Genomic DNA, 20,355 nt, shown 5'->3' on the forward strand with positions numbered 1-20,355 from the left:
CAGGAATTAGCATTATAATGTAAAAACAACAAAAGGGACTGTCACGGTGAGTTCTCCTTAACGGAACACCGGATAACAAGACTTTCTCCTCAAAGAACCCATGAGATAATAGCCACCTCCTTTTTCAGTGGCTTTAAAACTTGACGCGACAGGCAGACCAGCACTGTCAGCCACCGCTATGCCGCTCCCTAGCACGCATTCCACTCACCAAAAGCTAAAGCTAACTAACGGAGCCCTGCGGAGTTAAGCGTATTACTGCCTCGTGCCTGATGAGAATAATTTTGTTTACCACAACTGTGGAGATGTCTACAAGCAACGCATAATTAGCAGGGTACCAACAAGCATGGGGATGTTCGTTCCGTACCTCCGCCCTCATGCTGGCTGACTTACTGTGCATAATGATGGGTGTTCTGACTGTAACAGGATCTGAGACCAGGGCGCTTAGTGTCGGAAACACTTCCTAAGTGAGGCGCTGGTCTCTTGAGAGCAACAGCTGGACAGGGCAGCGCTCATTTCCTCTGCTGGCAAAAGCTCATCCTTCGAAAAGGACAAACTTAGCGAGAGGTGGGCATTCCGTGTGTTCTCCAATGGGTCGGAATTACTTTTAGGAAATGAAATTAGGAACATAAAGAAAGGGCCTTTTGTTTTATTCTCCAACTGATCATCAAATATCCTTTTATACGGGGAGAAAAAGCAGACTGACCCCTGATGCTCACGTATCTGGTCGGGGGCTCAGGTTTACATTTACGCGCCGAGAATTCCACTTCCGTGTTCTGAAGTTAAGCGCTATCCGTGTAAGGGACTCAGCGCTGTTTCTGGCATTAATATAAACAAGTATCCATCCTCACATCTGGCTGGACATTTTATCTTCAAGTTGTAACGCAAGGATTGGAGGGCAAGAACAAGAAACCATGATTTTGGTGAAAGTGTAACCATCCTTTTAGAATAGAAACAGCAGAACATCGATACATTAATAACACACCTGATGGGGGAGCCCATAACACAATCAAGTGAACCATCGAAAGCAATGAGGCTACTGTACATGGAAATAAAACATATTCAAACAATTATGCATAAAAATTGATTTCAGACACATTCTCCTTTCATTTTCCCAGTAAGTGGAGAATAAACTAAGATCTGGTCTTACCAGTATTCCTTTTAATTCGTTCACTGCACTTTCAGAGGCTTTGGAAGATTCTGGCTACAATGAAAAAAAAAAAATTCACTAATTCACTTTTAATATACTAAAGAAAATGACATTTCACATGGCAAAGTGTTGGTAGCTTATAGTCACTATTTTTAAAGTTAGGTCTATGTCTTATTGTTAGGAAAAAATATTAGACAGGTTAGTGCTCCCAAGTGGCAGTTAAGTAGAAAATTAGAAGTAATATTCAAAGCAAAATGACTCAAGCCAGCATATTCTAAATATCATTTTGTCACTTATTTGTCATCACACATAGAAAAACATTGGTAAAGACCGGATTCCAAAGACTTAATTTCAAATTACTTAGAATATTTTAGAATAAGCTTCCCTCCTCACATTGCTGGACTTCTGCCAGCAAGTGAGAACCAGGAAGTGGGCAGAGCAGAAAGCAAGCGACAGAGCAGAAAACCTCTCTCAGCTCCATTAGCTCCGGGCAAAAGCCAAGCACCAAGGACAGGCGCATCCTGTGTCACGCATCTCCCAGCAGGACTGAGTCGGGAGCAGGGACCAGCAAAGAACTTGGCTTTCGGGTGATCGTTAGCATCCCAGGCTATCAAAACAGTAAAAGACCTCAGAGGGAGTGTAGTCCAGGGGAAAGGGGGTATTTGAGTCAGTGTCTTGATTACAAGCCCAGTTCTCTTCTGGCTACACCATGAACAAAACAATCAAAAAGGAAGTTCTGGTATAGTTACTGGTCCCATAACATGTGACAGTCTCTGAACCCCTCAAGTAATTTAATGGAGGGAAAACTTAGCATGAGGATCTCATGACAAAGATCAAAAAAGACCTCCAATCTCCCTTGTACATCTTCCTTTCGCAAAGGATAGAGATGAAGGGAAACCTGCCAGACAATGAAAGGACCTCCAAGTCCTCACGTTCTGGGAAAAGGGCTAAGGCTAGTTTCCCTCTCATCAAGAAATGGGGGATTCATAGCAACCTACAATTCTTTCCTCTCAAAAGATAATAAAGAATATGATCCCTTTCCAATTTTTAAAAACAGACAATAACAGAAAGATGAATGAGAAGGAGACAGAGGAGAAGGAAGGAGAGAGAGGTTTGCTTCTTATGTACAAATTAGACTAAGGCACTCAACTTGCTCAACCCAGGTTTTCTGTGAAATACACACGCCATCAGTGCCCATCGACAGCTCTAATACACTAATTTTGACCACATCAGCACTGCCAACATCGAGGAATCTAGAAAATCCGCAGTGAAATTAGTATTCCCAAAGTAGGCTTGACTTCCGCGGGTGACAAGCTGTGACTTTGGCACAAATGACGCGGCTGAAGGCATGCTCCCAAGTGCTGCCATGCCACCACGCAAGCTGCCACCTCTGGCTGCAGAAGCCTGTGCAGCCCAGGCCATACACTCTCATACGTGGGACATTCCAGGAAAGCCTCGATGTCACTGCGGGAAGAAGTCTGTACTCGGGCACACAGTGACCACCTGCTTCAAAGGTTACTGACTGGGTCATTCAGCACTACAGCTACACAGATTAATGATTTCCAGGGAAAACCCACTCGTCCACTGATCCTTGTTCAGTTGTCTTCCAGACTGCGAACTGACATTAAATAATGTGTAACTGTTCAAAGAGTACATACGGAACATCGATGACTCATGATTTACAAAGTTTTCAACATTTTTTCTTTCTAAACTAATTTTGCTTCTTTATAACACTGCTGTTTTCTTTAGTAATTAGCATGATTTTGCTTATTCTCTCCAATACAGCTGTGACATGAAAAGTCATAAGAATGCATTCCTTTCAAAGGTTCCACTTTATCCATGCATCTTTAAGTGTTTTCAAACTCTATCTCATTCATTCAAGTGTGACGGCGTGACAATGACCCTGTGGGCAGGGAAGGGCAGGTGCTACTCCCACTTCAGGAGAATACAGCCCAGGCAGCTGGGAGCATGGAAGCTCCCGACTCCAAGAACAGTGCTCTGCCCTCAGGCCCCAGACACCAGCACCGAAACAGCCGTGCCACACTGTCTCCACCCTTGGCTTTTCTTCCTGTCCTACATGCTGCCCCTGACCTCGAAGACTGCCTTCACAGCACTAGCACCAGACTGACTTATGCTCTATGTCGTCCAAAGTTTCCACTCACTAGCTGCCCATCCATTCTGCAGCTGACTTTTCTTCCTGCCCTTCCACTCCCCGTTTCCGTGGACAGCCCACACCGTGGCCATTCCTGCCTGGCCTGGCTATCTTACCTGCCTGTGACAAAGGGGCAACTTTCAAAGCCCAGCAGAAACTTGTACTGAATAGTTTTGATACTTGGGGACATGGAGCAGCTGAAGAGGAGCATCTTTGAGAGTAAAAAGGAACCATAAAGTTTGTTTTAAAAGTAGAAGAAAGAGAACCAATCTGTTGATCCCATACTAAAGTAAAAAAAGGAAACATATTTCTCAAGAAAAATGTCAAAAATTCTGTTATCGGGACTAATAGGACAGATAAACAAAGGGAAAGGAGAAGTACGGAACTCAATAGATCCTGGCGCTCACTGGGGCCTTAAACTTGAGAAGCCAGCTGATCATTTATATACACAAAATTTTCTCCACCAAGTGACCTGGAACAGGTTTGTGAAATCAGTGAAAACAATCATATAAATCTCATCATTTCTCACAACTTTTCTTAGGTCTGTTCTGGCATTATTATGTGACCCCCTACCTCTAGTCGCCCCACAGCCCCCCACCCCGCACCCCCGCCACAAACACACACAAGTAGAAGCCTCAGGAAGGCAAGAATTTTGGTCTCTCCTGTTTCCTGCTTTAGCCTCAGTCCCTAAAACAGTACTTGGCACATAGTAGATACTCAATAAATACTCATCAAATGATACAAAATAACTAGTAATTCGAGAAAAGAAACCATGTGATAATTGTAATTACTTAGGTATAACGGTTCCTATCAGGCACGCCTCAAATTGATGGCAGCACCTGCAAAACCAGAACTTGGTTTCCATGGCGATTCAGGTCTACTATGGGTCAAATAGAGTCCTTCTGAAATATGCTTATGGAAATACAGGCTTTTATGACACATTAGCCTTATCTTAAGATGTGTGACAGTCAGTCCTGATAGAGCTTGCGTCACATTTCAAAATTTCACATTTGAAAAAAAGAAACATCAGGAAAGAGAAAAAGCACTTAGTCATTCCATACCTGTGCCTTGGGTCTAGCTGTCTGATTCACTGGTCTAAGATGAACACCCTTTTTAATTCTGTCCATCATCTCTTCAACTGCTTGCCTCTTCAGATCTGTGACTTCTTCAGCTATTCAAAGAACATACACATAAATCAGCTTATACTACAAGAAAACAGTTCCTCCCTATTCTTGGTGACTTAGGCTGCACTATGTAATTAACCATAGTCATCTTTCAGACAAAGTCACAAAACACCAACACTTTAAGGTTAACACCTACCAGGTAGCAACATATTTTTCATAAAAATCTTCTAATAAACAATCTGCTTTGAAAAATAAAGAGTTATAAGTTTAAGGTCTAATTTATAGCTTGGAAATCAATATCGGCTCATCTATGTAAAACAATTGACGTGGATTTTGTTCCCTGTGTCAGCATAATGAATTTCTACAGGTTTCTAAAAACCCGACTTTGGCCCTGGCTGGGTAGCTCAGTTGGTTAGAGCACTGTCCTAATATGCAAAGGCTGTGGGTTCAATCCCCAGTGAGGCACAGACAAGAAGCAACCAATGAATGCATGGATGGGAACAATGAGTCGGTATTTCCCTCTCTCTAAAATCAATTAAAAAATAAACAAACAAAATAAAAAAGTAAAAAACCCAACTTTATAACTAGTTCCAAATAATCAATCACCGTTGCCTCAAAAATATTTTATAAGTTATAGTACATCATATGTCAAAGAAATCAGTCCAAAGAAGGAATAACTATCAAAAAGCCCACTTGAAAATAAAAGATCAAAGGAATTCTTTTACTTATCGAAAGAAATTCATTCAAAGGATGAGCAGCAAATTTGTAAAATCCATTTTTAAATTGCCATCTTTTGTTTAGAAAGCACATGGGAAGGAAACATTTAAGCAAACCTTTTCAATTTTTTTAAAATTGTCAGTGTTCAAAGAAAACATACATCTAGAAAATGACTGTAATTAAGTCATTAAGTTTGATTTTAAAATTTCAATTGTCTGTTGTCTAACCTTTGTGCTATTTTGCTGTAAAAAGAATAAAGCTGCTGAAATATGTATCAATTAGATGAATGCCACTCGGTGGGCCCCACCTGTTGATCAGAACACGGAAACGTGTCTCTTGCAGAATAGCTTGACCAAAAGCACTGCATCACTTCGGGAATACTTATCACTATTAATGCAGTTCTAGACCTGTGTTTATCTCCATCTAACTCACTGCAGCCAATATATTTGAAGTTTAAATTTCTCATCAAGACCTTCCAAAGAGCATCTCTAATGAGACTCTGCCTGGTGAGGCACATGGCAGGCACTCAACAGGTATCTACCTACTGACAGACTTGTCATGTTTTGGCTTTAAATGGCTATGACTATTTTTATTATTTGAACAGAAAACATTAAGTCCCAAAAGGATGGTCTCTGAATGGAGACAATCACAATACATCCCTAAGCCAATGAACGTCATGGCCGGCTTTGCCCTAAAAAGGCCTAAGTCATGGCTTCCTCTTCTGCTGCATGGCTGGAACCCCCTGACCTCAGGTAGGTATCCAGATAACATACATGCCTAGGGGGCCACTCAGGGAGTCTAGAAGGTGCCATCACCTCACCTCTGCAAGCCCCTCCCAGGGATGGGATCACCGCTGCATTCACTGCAGACCTAGGCTTTCTGATGCAGTCCTGGCTTCAAATGGTATTCCACCCATCCTCACAAGCCATTGAAAAGCTGGGAATTAAAATATCCAAACAGCATTTTTCATACCCAGAAGTAAAATTTTAAAAGGTATCTTTTGCCAGGCAATGTGGGAAAAATGGCACCAAAGTCAGAAAATGTGAAGGACAAAACTGTGGGTTGATTCATTATGTGTCCTTGAGTAGCATTTTCCTGGGCAGCTTCTGTTGATGGTTCACAAGCATCAACATGGGGACAGACAAGAAAATGACTATGGACAGAAATTCATTCATTCATTCATTCACTCACTCACTCACTCATTAAATATCTGCATCCCTAAATAATGCACTACACAGTGCTTTCGCTCACACTATTCAAAACCAAAGGAGACAAAATCCAGATCTGTCATTCAAGCACCTGGCATGGGTGTGGAATTTCTTCCGGGGAATTTAAAATCTTAAATTTAAAGAAAATCTGATGTTCCAAAAGGCTGCCATTTTGAGTGAGACTTGGGAAGAACTGCATAGCAACAGGAACGGAGCCTACAAACAGATCAGCGTTCCATAAGGAATGACTGAGACCCAATTAAATGCACCACACAAAACGACTTAGGCGGACAGATGGAGAATTACGGTCAGCACCATTCAAATCTGCTGCAGCAACTAACATAGAAGGAATTTAAAGTAGTTTTTTATTTTTGCTTGCCAGATCACAGTGATAATTCAGAGAAGTGTCACTATCAGGACTGTGTACAGATTATAAACCAGGCTTTAATTTCTCCGTCTTTTTCAAATGTAAACGCTTAATTGGTCTTAAGGAAAAGAAATCGCTCTTACCAGATTCCATGCTCAGGCACAATACAAGGGCAACGCTAGGTTAACAGCACAAGCGTTCTTTCTCGCCAACCCTGTTTTTGAACCAGCAAAAAGCAATCTACACGGACTTCTAAACTATTAAGTAGTTCTAATAAATCGCAAGAATCGCCCACGGAGAGCTCATGGTATGTTTTGTAATTCTTTCCGCAATCATGCAGCTGGTAATTGTCTCACAAAGGCATGTAATCAGGGGGACAATAGAAATATGCAGGATACTGGAGAGGAAAGAAAAGGGACAAATAAAGACAACAGGTCTAATGTTATTGAACTGCCACAGGAAAATAAAATCAAATGTTCTTTGAATTAGTGCTTCAAGGTCAGTCTTGGATCAGAAAGCTACATGTTATTAATTGAGGCTTAAATTTTAAGACCCACTTGAAAAATAAGTTAATTCCTTTAAAAAAGAGAAAGAAAAAGACTCACAGACAAAACCATCACCTTGTTGCTCAACAAAATCTTTTGTTATTACCTAGAAGAAACTACAATGAATGTTTAATGCCACAGCACTACTTTTTGCTTTCACTAACATTTCTTAAAAGGTTTCCAAAAAATCTTATGCCACTGTGATAAACAAACTTTCTAAAGACTTTATGGCTGAATGAGTCTGAATTTGACCTAAGGTCATAAAGTTAAAGAAATTTCCTTAACTACAATAGAGCACCACAGCCTGAAGAAGGAAGACACCTATCCACTCAAAAGATGATTCAGACCTGGTTCTTTTTTTTTTTTTAGCTAACATTTTGGGTATTTTCTATGTGCTAAGTACTAACCTAAATGCCTTACATGTTACTCATTAATTCTCACAACAACCCTATGAAATAGAAACTACTATTATCCCCATTGTACAGTTTAGTAAACTGAGGTAAGGACATACCAACAGATTGATGATCTAAATATATGAAATCTCAGAACATGTCCAATAACTGCATTCTTCTCAAAATTAGTTACAAACTTCAGAGTCTGTAATGATTTCTTATATTTAAACCTTAAAACTACTATAATATGCCACAGATGTTCCCTGCAATCAAGTTTGTTAAGAGCCGTAGCTTACCAACAAAAGTTTCTGCATTCCTGGGCTCTGAAAGGCATACCGACTGATAGCAAAAGCCGCCAGAAGGTGTCAACAATAAGAAAATGCTGTGATAACAAGGCTGGTCGCTTCGTTTTAAATGCAAACTCTGAAATGTCACAGAGGAGCCCGATGTTTGAAGCTATACATTCATTCATCATGCATTTAATCACTGCTGATGTATTCATTCAACAACTGTTTCAGTAACAACCTTGCCAGACAGACACAGGCTCCGGCCACGTGCGGCTATGGTACATATTATTTAAGGCAGTATGGTTTTAGAGGGGCTCCAGTTTAAAATTTCATGAGCAACTTCTGAGTCAGTAACTCAGATTCCCAAAGTACAATGCAATAGCTCACGGATAAGGGTGAAAATACCACATTTCATGAATTGTAAATGAAACATCATTTCCATATGGAAAAGTATGGTTTTTAACACTGGACGTTAATAAGTTCTAGAATACTTCTTTTCAACTTAGGAGTGCTGTACGGGGTGACAAGCTAATAAGGTAATTTACTTAGAAGGACCTTCCTGACCCTTCCAGACTTGGCAACTGTCCCCAAACAAAACCAAAGCAAACAAGATTTTAGTTCCTCAGAAAAGGTGTATAGCCAGGAACTGAGCAGGGCTGTCCTGCAAATCACCCAAGGCAGGCGTTCTTCTGAATCCTGCAAAGCCCTGTGCCCAGCAGAGTTTGCCTTCCAGCGCCATTACTATGCCGAGGAATGTAGTACCAACGTCTGCAGGAATCAGGCACAGAAAGTCAATTCACACACATAAAATCAAACAACTTTCGTTCGTCACCGTTGTGAGGTTCTTGCTAAGAAAGAAAAGACTAAATCTAAACTCGGGTTCATTCAATATGCATGAAAACTGTGGGAGGCTGGGGAGAGAAGTAAACCTTCCAGAGACCAGAGACGTGGATATAACTGGAACATCAGAGCAGGAACTGGGGGGAGGGGGGAGGACAGACATTAAATCTTTACAATAACAAAATCAGAAGCAAAATGCTATAGCCGCACTGCAGCAGGTGGGGTTTAAATAATAATGATCAAGCTCATCAGGCTCCACCTCTGCTTAAAACTTCTACTGCCCTGAGGACACACTTCAAAATTTTGACCATAGCCTCCAGGACGCAGCTCCCACCTACCTATGAGACCTCTGCCCTTGCACCCCATGTTCTAGTAACATCAACTTTCTTTCAGTTTCCTAATATGCCAACCCCCTCCCCCACTTTGGACCTTTGAATCTGCTGCCTGTCTGTGTCAATTACTCAGCTGGAACATCGCAGACAGCTAAACACCTTCTTAGAAACTTGTACTCCTCCTCCACAGTGCTGATCAAAAACTGTATTTAAACAATTACCTATTTAAGTGGAAAATTAGTTTTCTTCCTGTCTTCCCCAACTCAAATGCAGATTCTTCGTTCTGCATCTCCAGTACACAGCACCAAACAGGACACATGAGGTGCTTGATGAGAGTCTCGGTCCACCTGCTATCAAGTCTGCGAAGCCTTTCCCCCAGACCCTCATCTGGAATTACTGCCTCTCTTTCCTTTATGCCCCAAAGCACCTAGTACCACAACCACAGGCTTCGGCACACCGCCTCACAGTGACGTGTGTGCGTGCTCCTCTGCTCTAGACCAGCGATTTTCTAACAGTGCGTGGCTGAACTTGAGTAATTCGTTTACGTGTGCCATGAGATGAAAAAGGTTGAAAATTGCTGCTCTAGACAATCATACGCACGAAGGGAACGACTGTTATCTGGTTCGTTCTCAGAGCTGTAAAGTTCGCATTTCTCCTCTGACAACCTGTTCATAGTCAAAGAAGTCAGCACATTTGTTCATGTTAAAAAACTGTACACCATCGACCACTGAAGGCAAAGCTAGGGGTGGGGTGACAATTACTTGTTTCTGGTTGAGCTGCCTTTTCCTTCTTAGCAGCGCTGCCGCCGGGGTGGGATCGTTTCCGGATCATGGACATGAGGGACCTTTGGGAGGAAGAAAAAGGTTGACAGGAGATTACTGGATGCCTTATGATCCAAGAAATAACATGTAGAGTCTAAAGAATCAGTAAATACCCAACTCTTCGGTGCATGAATGCATAAGTAGATTTAAGTAGCCTACTTTCCACTTTTAATAAATCAGTGAACTTCTCATCACTTCAAGGAAGAGAAAGTTGTCTATCACTTTCTGAAAGACAGGGACTGCTATAATTACTAATATGATACACAGACATTTCCAAAGTTAAACACGTAAAGAAAAAATTTCAATACCCACACCTAAAATTCAAAACTGTTCTTTATGTAACACATTTGAGGGGGAGGGAAGGATGAAAGAATTAGGAGATGTATTCAGTAAATAGCTATTTGTGCAGAAATATAGTCCTAAAATAACCTGAATCTGTGTGGGACAGACAAGATACTTAAGAGATAAAATATATTTAGAACACTGTCTGGTGCGTGTTTTTAAAGTCTGCATAAAATGCAAATCATGATAAACTTGACATTAAAATTTTAAAACATATATTAAAAGACACTATAAAGAATAAAAAGGAAATCTACGAATCAATGAAAAAAGCAGTAACTTAACAGAAAAAGAGAAAAAACTCTTGAAATTCTATTAAAAAAAAATTTCCAAATTTCTGATACACACACCAAAAAGGTACTCAACTTCATTAATTATTAGAAAACACAAATGAAACCCTGAGATACTGCTACACACTCCTAAAGTAAGAAATTTTAAGTCTGATAATAGCAAGTGTTGGCAGGTTTGTAGAATAACAGCAATTCTCAAACTACAGAAGGTGTGTATATTGACAGAACCATTTTAGAAAACTGGTATGATCTAGTGGAGCTGAAGACACACATATTCTCTGAGCCAATGATTACACTTCCACATTTCTTACAGAAATACAAGCACGGGTGCCCCAGGATACATGTACAAGAATGTTCATGTACACACAGACAGACAACAGTATGGTGTGGCCAGAGGGAAGGGGGGTGGGGGCTGGGTAGAGGTGGGCAAGGAGCGGGGATGGGGACATCTGTAACAGTACCAGCAATTATAATAAAGTAATTTCTTAAAAAAGGATGTCCATGTAGAATTTCCATAATTTCCCTGACCTGGTAATAACTCAAATGTCTATCAGTACCCATATGGATAAACACATTTTGGGATATTCATAAAGCAGATTATATATCAGTGAATATGAATGAATTTCAGCTATACAAAATAACATGGGTGAATCCTACATAGGAATATGTAAATATGTAAGTTTGTATACATTTCTACATATATGTCATAATTCACCCAAAAAAGTTACCACAAACAAATGAATCCATAATTCTTTAATTCTTTCAAACAACTCAATGTTTCTCAATCACTATAATTTTTAGATTTTTAAAACAATGTCTCTGACAATTTCCAAAGACACTGAACAGTCTCCCACAAAGCACAGCAGAAAGAAAGAGCCGCATCCTTCTCTGCCCTGTGACACTTCCCGGACTTACCAGCTGGGAAATAGTCTATCCCTGGACTACTGACTTCATCTAGTTTGTCTTCTTTGGGCTCCTAGTGGCCCAAAACAGAATTAAATTATTTTCACGGAAGTCAGAAATTCTAATTTACACAGAACTTTAAAATAAGCACAGTTTATCCCAGAAATTGGAAGGAATGAAAAAAACACAAACTTTATTTGCTCCTTCTTTTCCCCATTCTGTCAACAGGAGGCAGGAGTATTTGCTCTCTGCCTAACAGTTCATGGCAGGGTGGGGGTTGGGAAGGGTTCTCACTAATCAGAGGCCTCTCTTTACCCTCTCACAACCCTAGGACCATACCTCCAGTACACAAAGATTACAAAGCAGGAAGTTATTTGTACTGCTCAGAATACTTGTATGTATTCACATAAAAGAAGTAAAAGTGCTAGCTTTAAATGCTCTGAATTGAAGTCTAAGTTGGAGAATGGTATGATACTCAGAGGAAAACATATGTAATACTAGGAAAAAACCACCTGTCAAGATGGGGCTTAGACCACACAGAAAATAGATGGGAGGGGAAGGAGGCATCTCACAGGACATGACACATAAGGAGACCAGAACAAGATATCTGAGACCAATAATCCAAACCAGTGTCTAAAATCTCCCATTCCACAGTCACTACAGTTGAATGCATAAAAGCTTCAAGCAAATGTCCTCCAAAGATGAAACAGTTCAATGGAATATATTCACCTTGAAATTCTTTAAGAAGTGTTCCCCACGCCCACAGTGATGTTTAATGTTATGAGTCAGCTTGACTGGGTCATAGAGTACTCAGATATACGGTCAAACATTATTCTGGGTGTTTCTGTGAGGATTCTGAATGATTTTAACATTTAAGTTGGTGGTCTCAGTAAAGCAGATTGACCTCCCTAAGGTGTGTGGGCCTCATCCAATCAGCTGAAGGACTGAAGAGAACAAAAGGGTGACCCTTCCCCAAGCAGGAAAGCAGTTCTCCTTCCTGACTGCCTTGAAAGTAGGACATCTGTTTCCCCTGCTTTCTGACCCAAACTGAAACACTGCCTCTTCCAGGGTCTGGAGCCTGCTGACCTACTGACCTACAGACTGAAACTATACCATGGGCTCTTCTTCGTCTCCAGCTGGCTGACTCACCCTACAGAGCCTGGGTCTTGTCCATGTCCATAATGTGAACCAACTCTTAAGAATAAATCTCTTTCTATGTATATATGTATATATGCATCCGTGCGTACACACACACACACACACACACACACACACACACACACACACACACACACACACACACACCCTATCGGTGTTGTTTCGCTGGAGAACTCCAACAAATGCAGTAATACAACCTACCCTTTCCCCATGAACCACACCTTCCCAGAACCTGTCCTAACTTCACTATCGCCAGTATAAAATGACCAAAGTATGTCTTCTTCCTCTCTTTCCTATCTCCCACCTAGCCCCTCAGTCAAATGAGCAAGAAGACAAGGGGAAAGCAATAAATCCACTTAAAGTGGTCGCAGGCCCTAGTCTTTTTCCCCCCACTTTCATTTCTACCCATGATCTACATCAGGGTAAAGCTCAGGAACAAGGTTAGAAAACCCTGATTAGTAGATTCCAAGTCCACTGAAAATCAATACACATGCAAATATATTCCTTTGATGAGAACATTCTCCTTACCAAAAAAAAAAAAAAAAAAAAAAAACTCTTTCTACTGAGAAAATTGTCTTAAAATAGAAATCATTCATGTCAATGAATTTTTTTAAGGGCCTTATAAAAGAATTCATGCTTTAGGCATATGGTCTGAATCCTACATTCTTTTCTCAGCTATAAAGGGCTCTTTGGGAAAATATTCTCCTTGGGTTATATTTCAATTTGAAGGGTTCTCAAGATTTCTGAGACTAAAAATTAAAGGCCAACAGCAAGACCGTAATCACTTTTTAATTGTTCTCCCTCCTCACAGACAGAAGTGACCTTTCTTATCAGCTCAGAACTCCAGACCTTAGAGAAAGATCAAAGTGACGAATTTCTTATTTTAAATGTCAAATTCAGAATATCTCCATCTCCTACAGATTTAGCAACCCAGGAGAGAAAGAATTTAAAATACCTGAAATTCTTTCAATTAACTCTTGGACCAATCACGTGTGAAAATTATTTGCTTTAACTACCTCAATGGCTTAAAGCAGATTGTCATACCCTGCTCAGTAAGGAAAACTAATGAGAATTTTTTTTTAAAGGCAAATTCCCATTTTTATAGCTATGTGGAGGGAACAGGCTACACATTCTATTCAGATGGATCAGCAAAGGTACCAAGTTCAAATAAATGGCTTCTCTCTGTGAAAGGATTAAACAAATCACATGAGTTAATGAAAGGTTAAATACCTAGTGAATTTTTAAATTCCACTTGTTCAAGAAGCAGCTCACATGGTGACATGAGGAAGTAAGCTGTCCCCACGTCATGTAGGTTGTCTTATGTCATTCTGCCTGGTGGAATGAGGAACCACAAGGAAAGTAAAATCTGACTCTAGATATCCTCGGGCATATTGTGCTTAATTCGGGTGCTCAATACCATTAAATTACCATGTGTGCGCTTTCCTGCCACAAGAATTTAATTTCTTCTTCTGAAGGGTGGTTCCACTCTCAGTACCATTCAAGGTTTAAATAGGATGTTAGGAATAAAAAAATAATTAGTACTTTTAGTTTACTAGTTTATAACAATTAATTCTGTTAAGTTTTGGTTTAGTACTTTTATTTTTTAAGTAACTGAACAAACCAGAGCTTTTCAAATTCAAATTAGCAAGAGAAAAAGATGAAAACATTCCGGAGAAGCTCAAAAATTGTTGGTCTTTCAATTTAAAGGAAATCCCAACATCATCAACTGCAATTTAAAACAAAAGTATCAAAACAATCTGTGTGTCTAGCTCCTCGTGGTCTGGAACATCCACATGGAGCCTGAACATCTCCAACAGAACACTGTCCACCTTGCCAGGTATTTTTAAGACCCTTTTTATATATATATTACAAAAAGGGGATAAATAATACATTGGTCTTTGGAAAATTCTCTGAGAGAAGCACAAGTTGATAATGAAGCAATCTAAGCCATTATTAAAAAAAAAAAAAAAAAAAAAAAAAAAAACCCTGGATGTCTGGCTCAGTGGATTGAGTGCTGGCCTGCAAACTAAAGAGTCGCTAGTTCGATTCCCAGTCAGGGCACATGCCTGGGTCGTGGGCCAGGTCCCCAGTTGGGGGCATGTGAGAGGCAACTACACATTGATGTTTCCCTTCTTCCCTTCCCCTCTCTCTAAAAATCAATAAAATCTTTAAAAAAAGACAAACAGAAAACCATGGCATAAAGTTCAGGTTCTCTGACGAGGAATGACGCTCACGCAGAGCAGTCACACTGGACACACTCACCGGATAGGATTGGGAGGAGGGGGCAGTGGAGGTGGAGGAGGAGGTGGTGGAGGTACTGAATTCTCCGACTGGTTCACCCGTTTCTGGAGCTCATCCACTGCACAGAGAACACACATTCGGGAAAGAGCCGAAATAAGCAACTTTTGTACATGTTAAGGAGAAAAGCATAACCTATCTCAAAGTCGAGTTATTTTTATATTAAGGCAAAGTTAGAAAGGTCAATGTGAAACTACAGAGTCTTTTAAACTTTTTACCATTCAGCCTACTATCACTAATGCAAGAGGCCTTACATACGTTACAAGAAAACTGGACCAGCCGTTTGCTGTACATGCAACTATGGAAAAGAAAAAAGTTCGAGGCAGTGGCTGGATGGGCGGGAAGTAAGGACTGAGTAGGTTGAAGAAATATTTGTTAACAACGAAATACACTTACTACTCAAACACTAAGAAATTGTTAATACTTGACTTTTAAAATGTATAGACGAAGAATTAATTGTAAAGATGACATTCAGTACTGAATTTTAATAGCATGCTTTCCTCCTCCACTTCATTCCCTTCCAAAACTGCAAATCTTTGTGTTCTTGATATGAACCAGGCTCAGACTCGCAAATGTCTGTAAATCAGAAACTTCTGGCTCTTCAAAAAAGAGCATTGTGGGAATCTAATTTATTCATTCGATTCACTCTAGTCATTAATGAAACGGGTATTTACTAAGCACCACCAATGTGAAAGGGCCTATTGTGCTGCTCCAGACACAGTCCCTGACTTCGAGGAGCAGAATTTAAATTCCATCACTGATGCTAATACCTCTAACATGAGCCCTAATGGGCTTGAGGTACCAGGTACTATTTGCATTCAGGAAGGGTTCGCTGTCTCCAACACCATTCCACTCTCCAGACTGACAGCAGCCCCAATGATCTATCCGTCCATCTGGTTTTACTCTCAACACTTACATGAGCAGTGCAGGCTAAGCTTACCAACACCGAGACTCCTCTACTTATTCCACATGCATGTGACTACCTCTCCAGAGGGAGTCTGAGTTCCTCAAGGACCAAAGGCATGGTTTCTTTTCTCCTCTATTTCTTATAGTACCCTAGTGTATGGCTAGGTACACAGAGCAGGAACTAAAACATGTTCCACATTGAATGTCAAATATCTCTAGCGTCTGCCCCTCCTTCAGAATAAAGGTAGATGGTTTTCACTACAGGCGGCTCTGACAGTCACTAAAAAGAATGGAATATTTCTTAATTTTAGATCAGTTTTTTTATTTTTAAAAACTATAATTAATTTTCATTGTGGATTACAAAGCACTGAATACTTTTGAAAGAAGAAAGCCAACTTGGTTCTTCTGTACAGATTTCAAAATTCTAGTATAAAATTAACCAAAAATGCCTGAAGTGAATTTTGAAGCTGTTATAAAAGAACAACCTGCCTCCTTAAATTACCTACCTTCCAACAGAAACTTATTACTTATCTCTGTGCGTACCCCAGCTCACACATTCCTGTGAAGCTTTCTAGAACCGAATGAATAAATCCTTTGATTTAAGTAACCCCCGGTGTTTTAAAAGTTTTCCATTTAATATATATATTGTTGCCCATTTTATTGTTAGGTATGATACTTTAAGTATTATTTCAAGTGTATAATTAGACATCAAAGATGAAGCTGGTATGAATCTAAAAACTTTAATTCTTCTAAAAATTGTACCCTAAAATGAACAAAATAAGTACGCAATGAACACTCACAGCTGACACTCAGAGAAATACTGGAATTTTGGCCTTCCAATATTAATGGTACCTTTGTCTCTTAATTCTATGTGATGCTCACAAAGGCTCTGTGTCCAAAAAAGTCTAAATATTTGTGAATCATTTAATTACGATGGCCATTCTACTAATGAATTGCAATAGTTAGAAAGGAAGAAATCTGAACATGAATCAATATTTTTCTACAGCATTCAGTAAACGTTCAGGACTAACTATACACCAGGTTTTGTACTGGCCGTGGGAGATTCACAGATTAGTAATAAAACCTAATAGCCTACTCAATGCTTTTACCAGAATGCTTTAAATTCCTGGCTTTCTCTTCAGAATTCTGATATTTCAATTCCACTTCCTTTTTATCTTCTTCTAGAAGCTCCAGTTGTTGTTTGAGGTTGTGTATCTCTTTGCGGAGTGTTTCATTTTCTAGTTGTTCTTCTAATTCTTTGACCTATAAATTATAAGCAGACTTTTATGCAGTGATAAAGTTTATCTTGTGTCAAAGACAATAAAGGAAAAAAATAAATGTTTCCCATTTACTCTGCACTTCATAGCAAAGAGATTCTAATTCATCTTAAAAACTATAAAAATGCTGGAATACAGATGATACCTCAAATCATTATCAGCTATTTGATTCAATATAAATTTACTGGAGAGCTATATACCAGGTAATTTAATTTTTAATGCGAGTCAAAAAAGTAATACTATACCTTAAAAATTCACTTAAAACAGATGAATACTTTTATACCCATTTTTCAAGAGAAAAAAATCAGGTAGTATTTACAAAGACCCTTGTGGGGATAATTTGGTAATAAACATCAAAAACCTTAAAAAAAAAAAAAAAGATGAAGAAGAAGAAAGAAGGAAAACACCTTTGATTTAGTAAGACTACTTTTTTAAAGTATATTTTATTGATTATGCTCTTACAGTTGTCCCATTTTCGTTCCCTTTGCTCCCCTCCGCCCAGTCCCCACTTCCCTCCAGCAATCCCTTCCCTCTTAGTTCATGTCTATAGATTGTGCATGTAAGTTCTTTGGCTTCACCCTTTCCTATACTATTCTTAACAACCCACTCTCTATTTTGTACCTACCAATTATGCTTCTTAGTCCCTGCACCATTTCCCCATTTCTCCCCCTTCCCCCTCCCAGCTGATAACCCTCCAAATGATCCCTGTACCTATGATTCTGTTCCTATTCTGGTTGTTTGCTTAGTTTTTTGTGTGTGCGTGTGTGTGTTTTTTTTAGATTCAATTGTTGATAGTTGTGATTTTGTTGTCATTTTAGTGTTCATAGTTTTTATCTTCTTTTTCTTAAATAAGTCCCTTTAACATTTCATATAACAATGGCTTGGTAATGATGAACTCCTTTTTTTAAAAAAAAAAAGTTATTGATTTTTAGAGAAAGGAAGAGAAGAGAAGAGGAGAGAGAGAGAGGAAAAAAAAATAACACTGATTTGTTGTTCCACCTACTTATGCATTCACTGGTGTTTCTTGAATGTGCTCTGTCCAGGGATTGAACCTGCAAACTTCACACATCAGGCCGATGCTCTAACCAACTAGGCTACCCAGCCAGGGCCCAGTAATGCTACTTTTAGAATTTGTTTGAAAGAAGTAATAAGACAAGTGTTCAAATATATTCACTGCAGTATTCTTTGTGACAGGGAAATATTGGAAGTAACCTAAATGTCTGCCAATATCATCACCTTAATAAATTCTGGTGTGTTTATTAAATGAAATAGTATACAACCATTTAAAATCACATAGCTCACTATACACTGGCATGGGAAGATATATTACTAATTTTAAAAATCAGGTTACAGGACAGTATGTATGGTATGTGTCCATTTAAACTATATTCATAGAAGTATATATTTACATAAGGTTTAGACAGGCACCAAAATATGAGATTCTTGGATAATCTTAAATTTCTATTTTAACATTTTCCATAATTTTAAAAAGTTGTTTAGTAGAAGAAATAGATTATCTTTATACTTGTAAAAATAATACAGCTGTGTTTAAAAACTGCTCAATCTACAAGTGGAGTTACAGGCAAATAAGATATATTTTATAAACCACACACAGGAACTATTAATCCAGAATAACGGTATAGTGTAGCATAATTGTGAGAGGTAATGACTGCTATGGTTTCATTCATAACTTTTATCTCATCCTCAGTACCTCTACCCCTACCTACCACAGCAGATACATGTAGAACAATTTAGTCCCACACCTCAGTTCAACTCAATAGATTATGTAGTTACTAAATGAGTTAACTACAAATAGCAGGACTTTGAAGAACCAAAAATTTCTAGAATAAGCAAAATAAAAATAGCATTATTTTATTCTCTCTTTCTTTAAAATGGTAATCCTGACTTCCGGTCAAGATAGCAGGGTGGGCAGACATGGCTTGCCTCTTCACACAACTACATCAAAATTACAACTGAAAGGACAACCGTCACTCAGAACCATCAGAGACTGAGTTGAATGGGAGTCTGACAACTATGGAATTAAAGAAACTACATCCATCAAGACTGAGCCAGCAGGCTAGTACCATATCTGAGACTCCATCAACCTGGCTAACACTGACCAGCCTTGGAGATTCCCAGAGACTTTGCCCCACCCAACTTACAGGCCCACCCAAGCTCCTTTTCCATATGAATGGCTGGTCTTGGCTCCTGCTTCACATCTTCCTAAATCCTCTCAAAGAAGCAACAGCTGGCCTCAGTGAGCCCCAGGACCCAGCACTAGCAGCAGCCAGCCTACATTCACAGCATGGTTTTGCCTGGGAATCTCCAAGCCCAGCCCAAGTAGCAGACATCTCAGATTGTTTTATAGCTCAGGCAGGGTGCCCTGGGAAAAACACAAGTGGGGGCTGACCTTGGCCTACACTACCCAGAAAACTCCAGGGCCAGTGCACCCAGTAGAGGGCTACAGACCACATTGGAGCACCACCACCCTGCCCCTGCACAGCTAATCCTCCACAGAGGTGGACATTGATAGTAAGAGGTCACAGCCAGTCTTTACAGCTGACTGGCATGAGTAAATCCCTCCCATTGATCTATCAACAGCAACTAAGGCTCAACTACAAGAGGAGGGTGTACTCAGCCCACATGAAGGGTGCACCTTGAGTACCCAGCTTGGGTGATAGGAGAGGCTGTGCCACCGGACCCCACAGGACACCTACTACATGAGGCCACACTACCAAGACACAGAGTCAAAGCAGCTCTACATAATAGACAGAAACAAGCACAGGGAGGCTGCCAAAATGAGAAGACAGGGAAACATAGCCCAAATGAAAGAACAGATCAAAACTCCAGAAAAATAGCCAAACAAAAATGGAGATAAGCAATCTATCAGATGCAGAGTTCAAAATACTGGTTATAAGGATGCTCAAGGAACTTAGCGAAGACCTCAGCAGGATAAAAAAGATCCAGTCAGAAATGAAGGAGACATAATTGAAATAAAGAACAATTCACAGGGAAGCCAAGCATCAAATCAATGATTTGGAACATAAGGAAGTAAAAAAACAACCAATCAGAACAAGAAGAAGAAAAAAATATTTTAAAAAATGAGGATAGCATAAGTAGCCTCTGGGACAACTTCAAGAAGTCCAACATTTGCATAATAGGGGTGCCAGAAGAAGAGAAAGAGCAAGGAACTGGAAATCTATTTGGAAAAAACAATGAAAAAAAACTTCCCTAATTTGGTGAAGAAAATAG

The 20,355-nt window shown here is 39.7% G+C and overlaps 1 protein-coding gene across 3 annotated transcripts in view; it reads right to left on the reverse strand.

Annotated features, from left to right (window-relative positions):
- Positions 1–20,355, reverse strand: part of SHTN1 (shootin 1) — a 97,595-nt gene that overhangs the window by 23,530 nt on the left and 53,710 nt on the right. For all 3 annotated transcript variants that reach the window (XM_090278663.1, XM_090278666.1, XM_090278665.1), the window contains exons 10-14: positions 16,936–17,089; positions 14,885–14,981; positions 9,873–9,955; positions 4,361–4,470; positions 1,148–1,201 (exon numbers count right to left, since the gene is read on the reverse strand). In XM_090278663.1, coding sequence (XP_090134789.1) covers positions 1,148–1,201; positions 4,361–4,470; positions 9,873–9,955; positions 14,885–14,981; positions 16,936–17,089 — 498 coding nt within the window. The remainder of the gene's footprint in view (positions 1–1,147; positions 1,202–4,360; positions 4,471–9,872; positions 9,956–14,884; positions 14,982–16,935; positions 17,090–20,355) is intronic.

The sequence above is a fragment of the Furipterus horrens genome, unplaced genomic scaffold (genome assembly GCF_987537825.1).
Source record: "Furipterus horrens unplaced genomic scaffold, mFurHor1.1.pri manual_scaffold_5, whole genome shotgun sequence".
Taxonomy (NCBI): Eukaryota; Metazoa; Chordata; class Mammalia; order Chiroptera; family Furipteridae; genus Furipterus; species Furipterus horrens.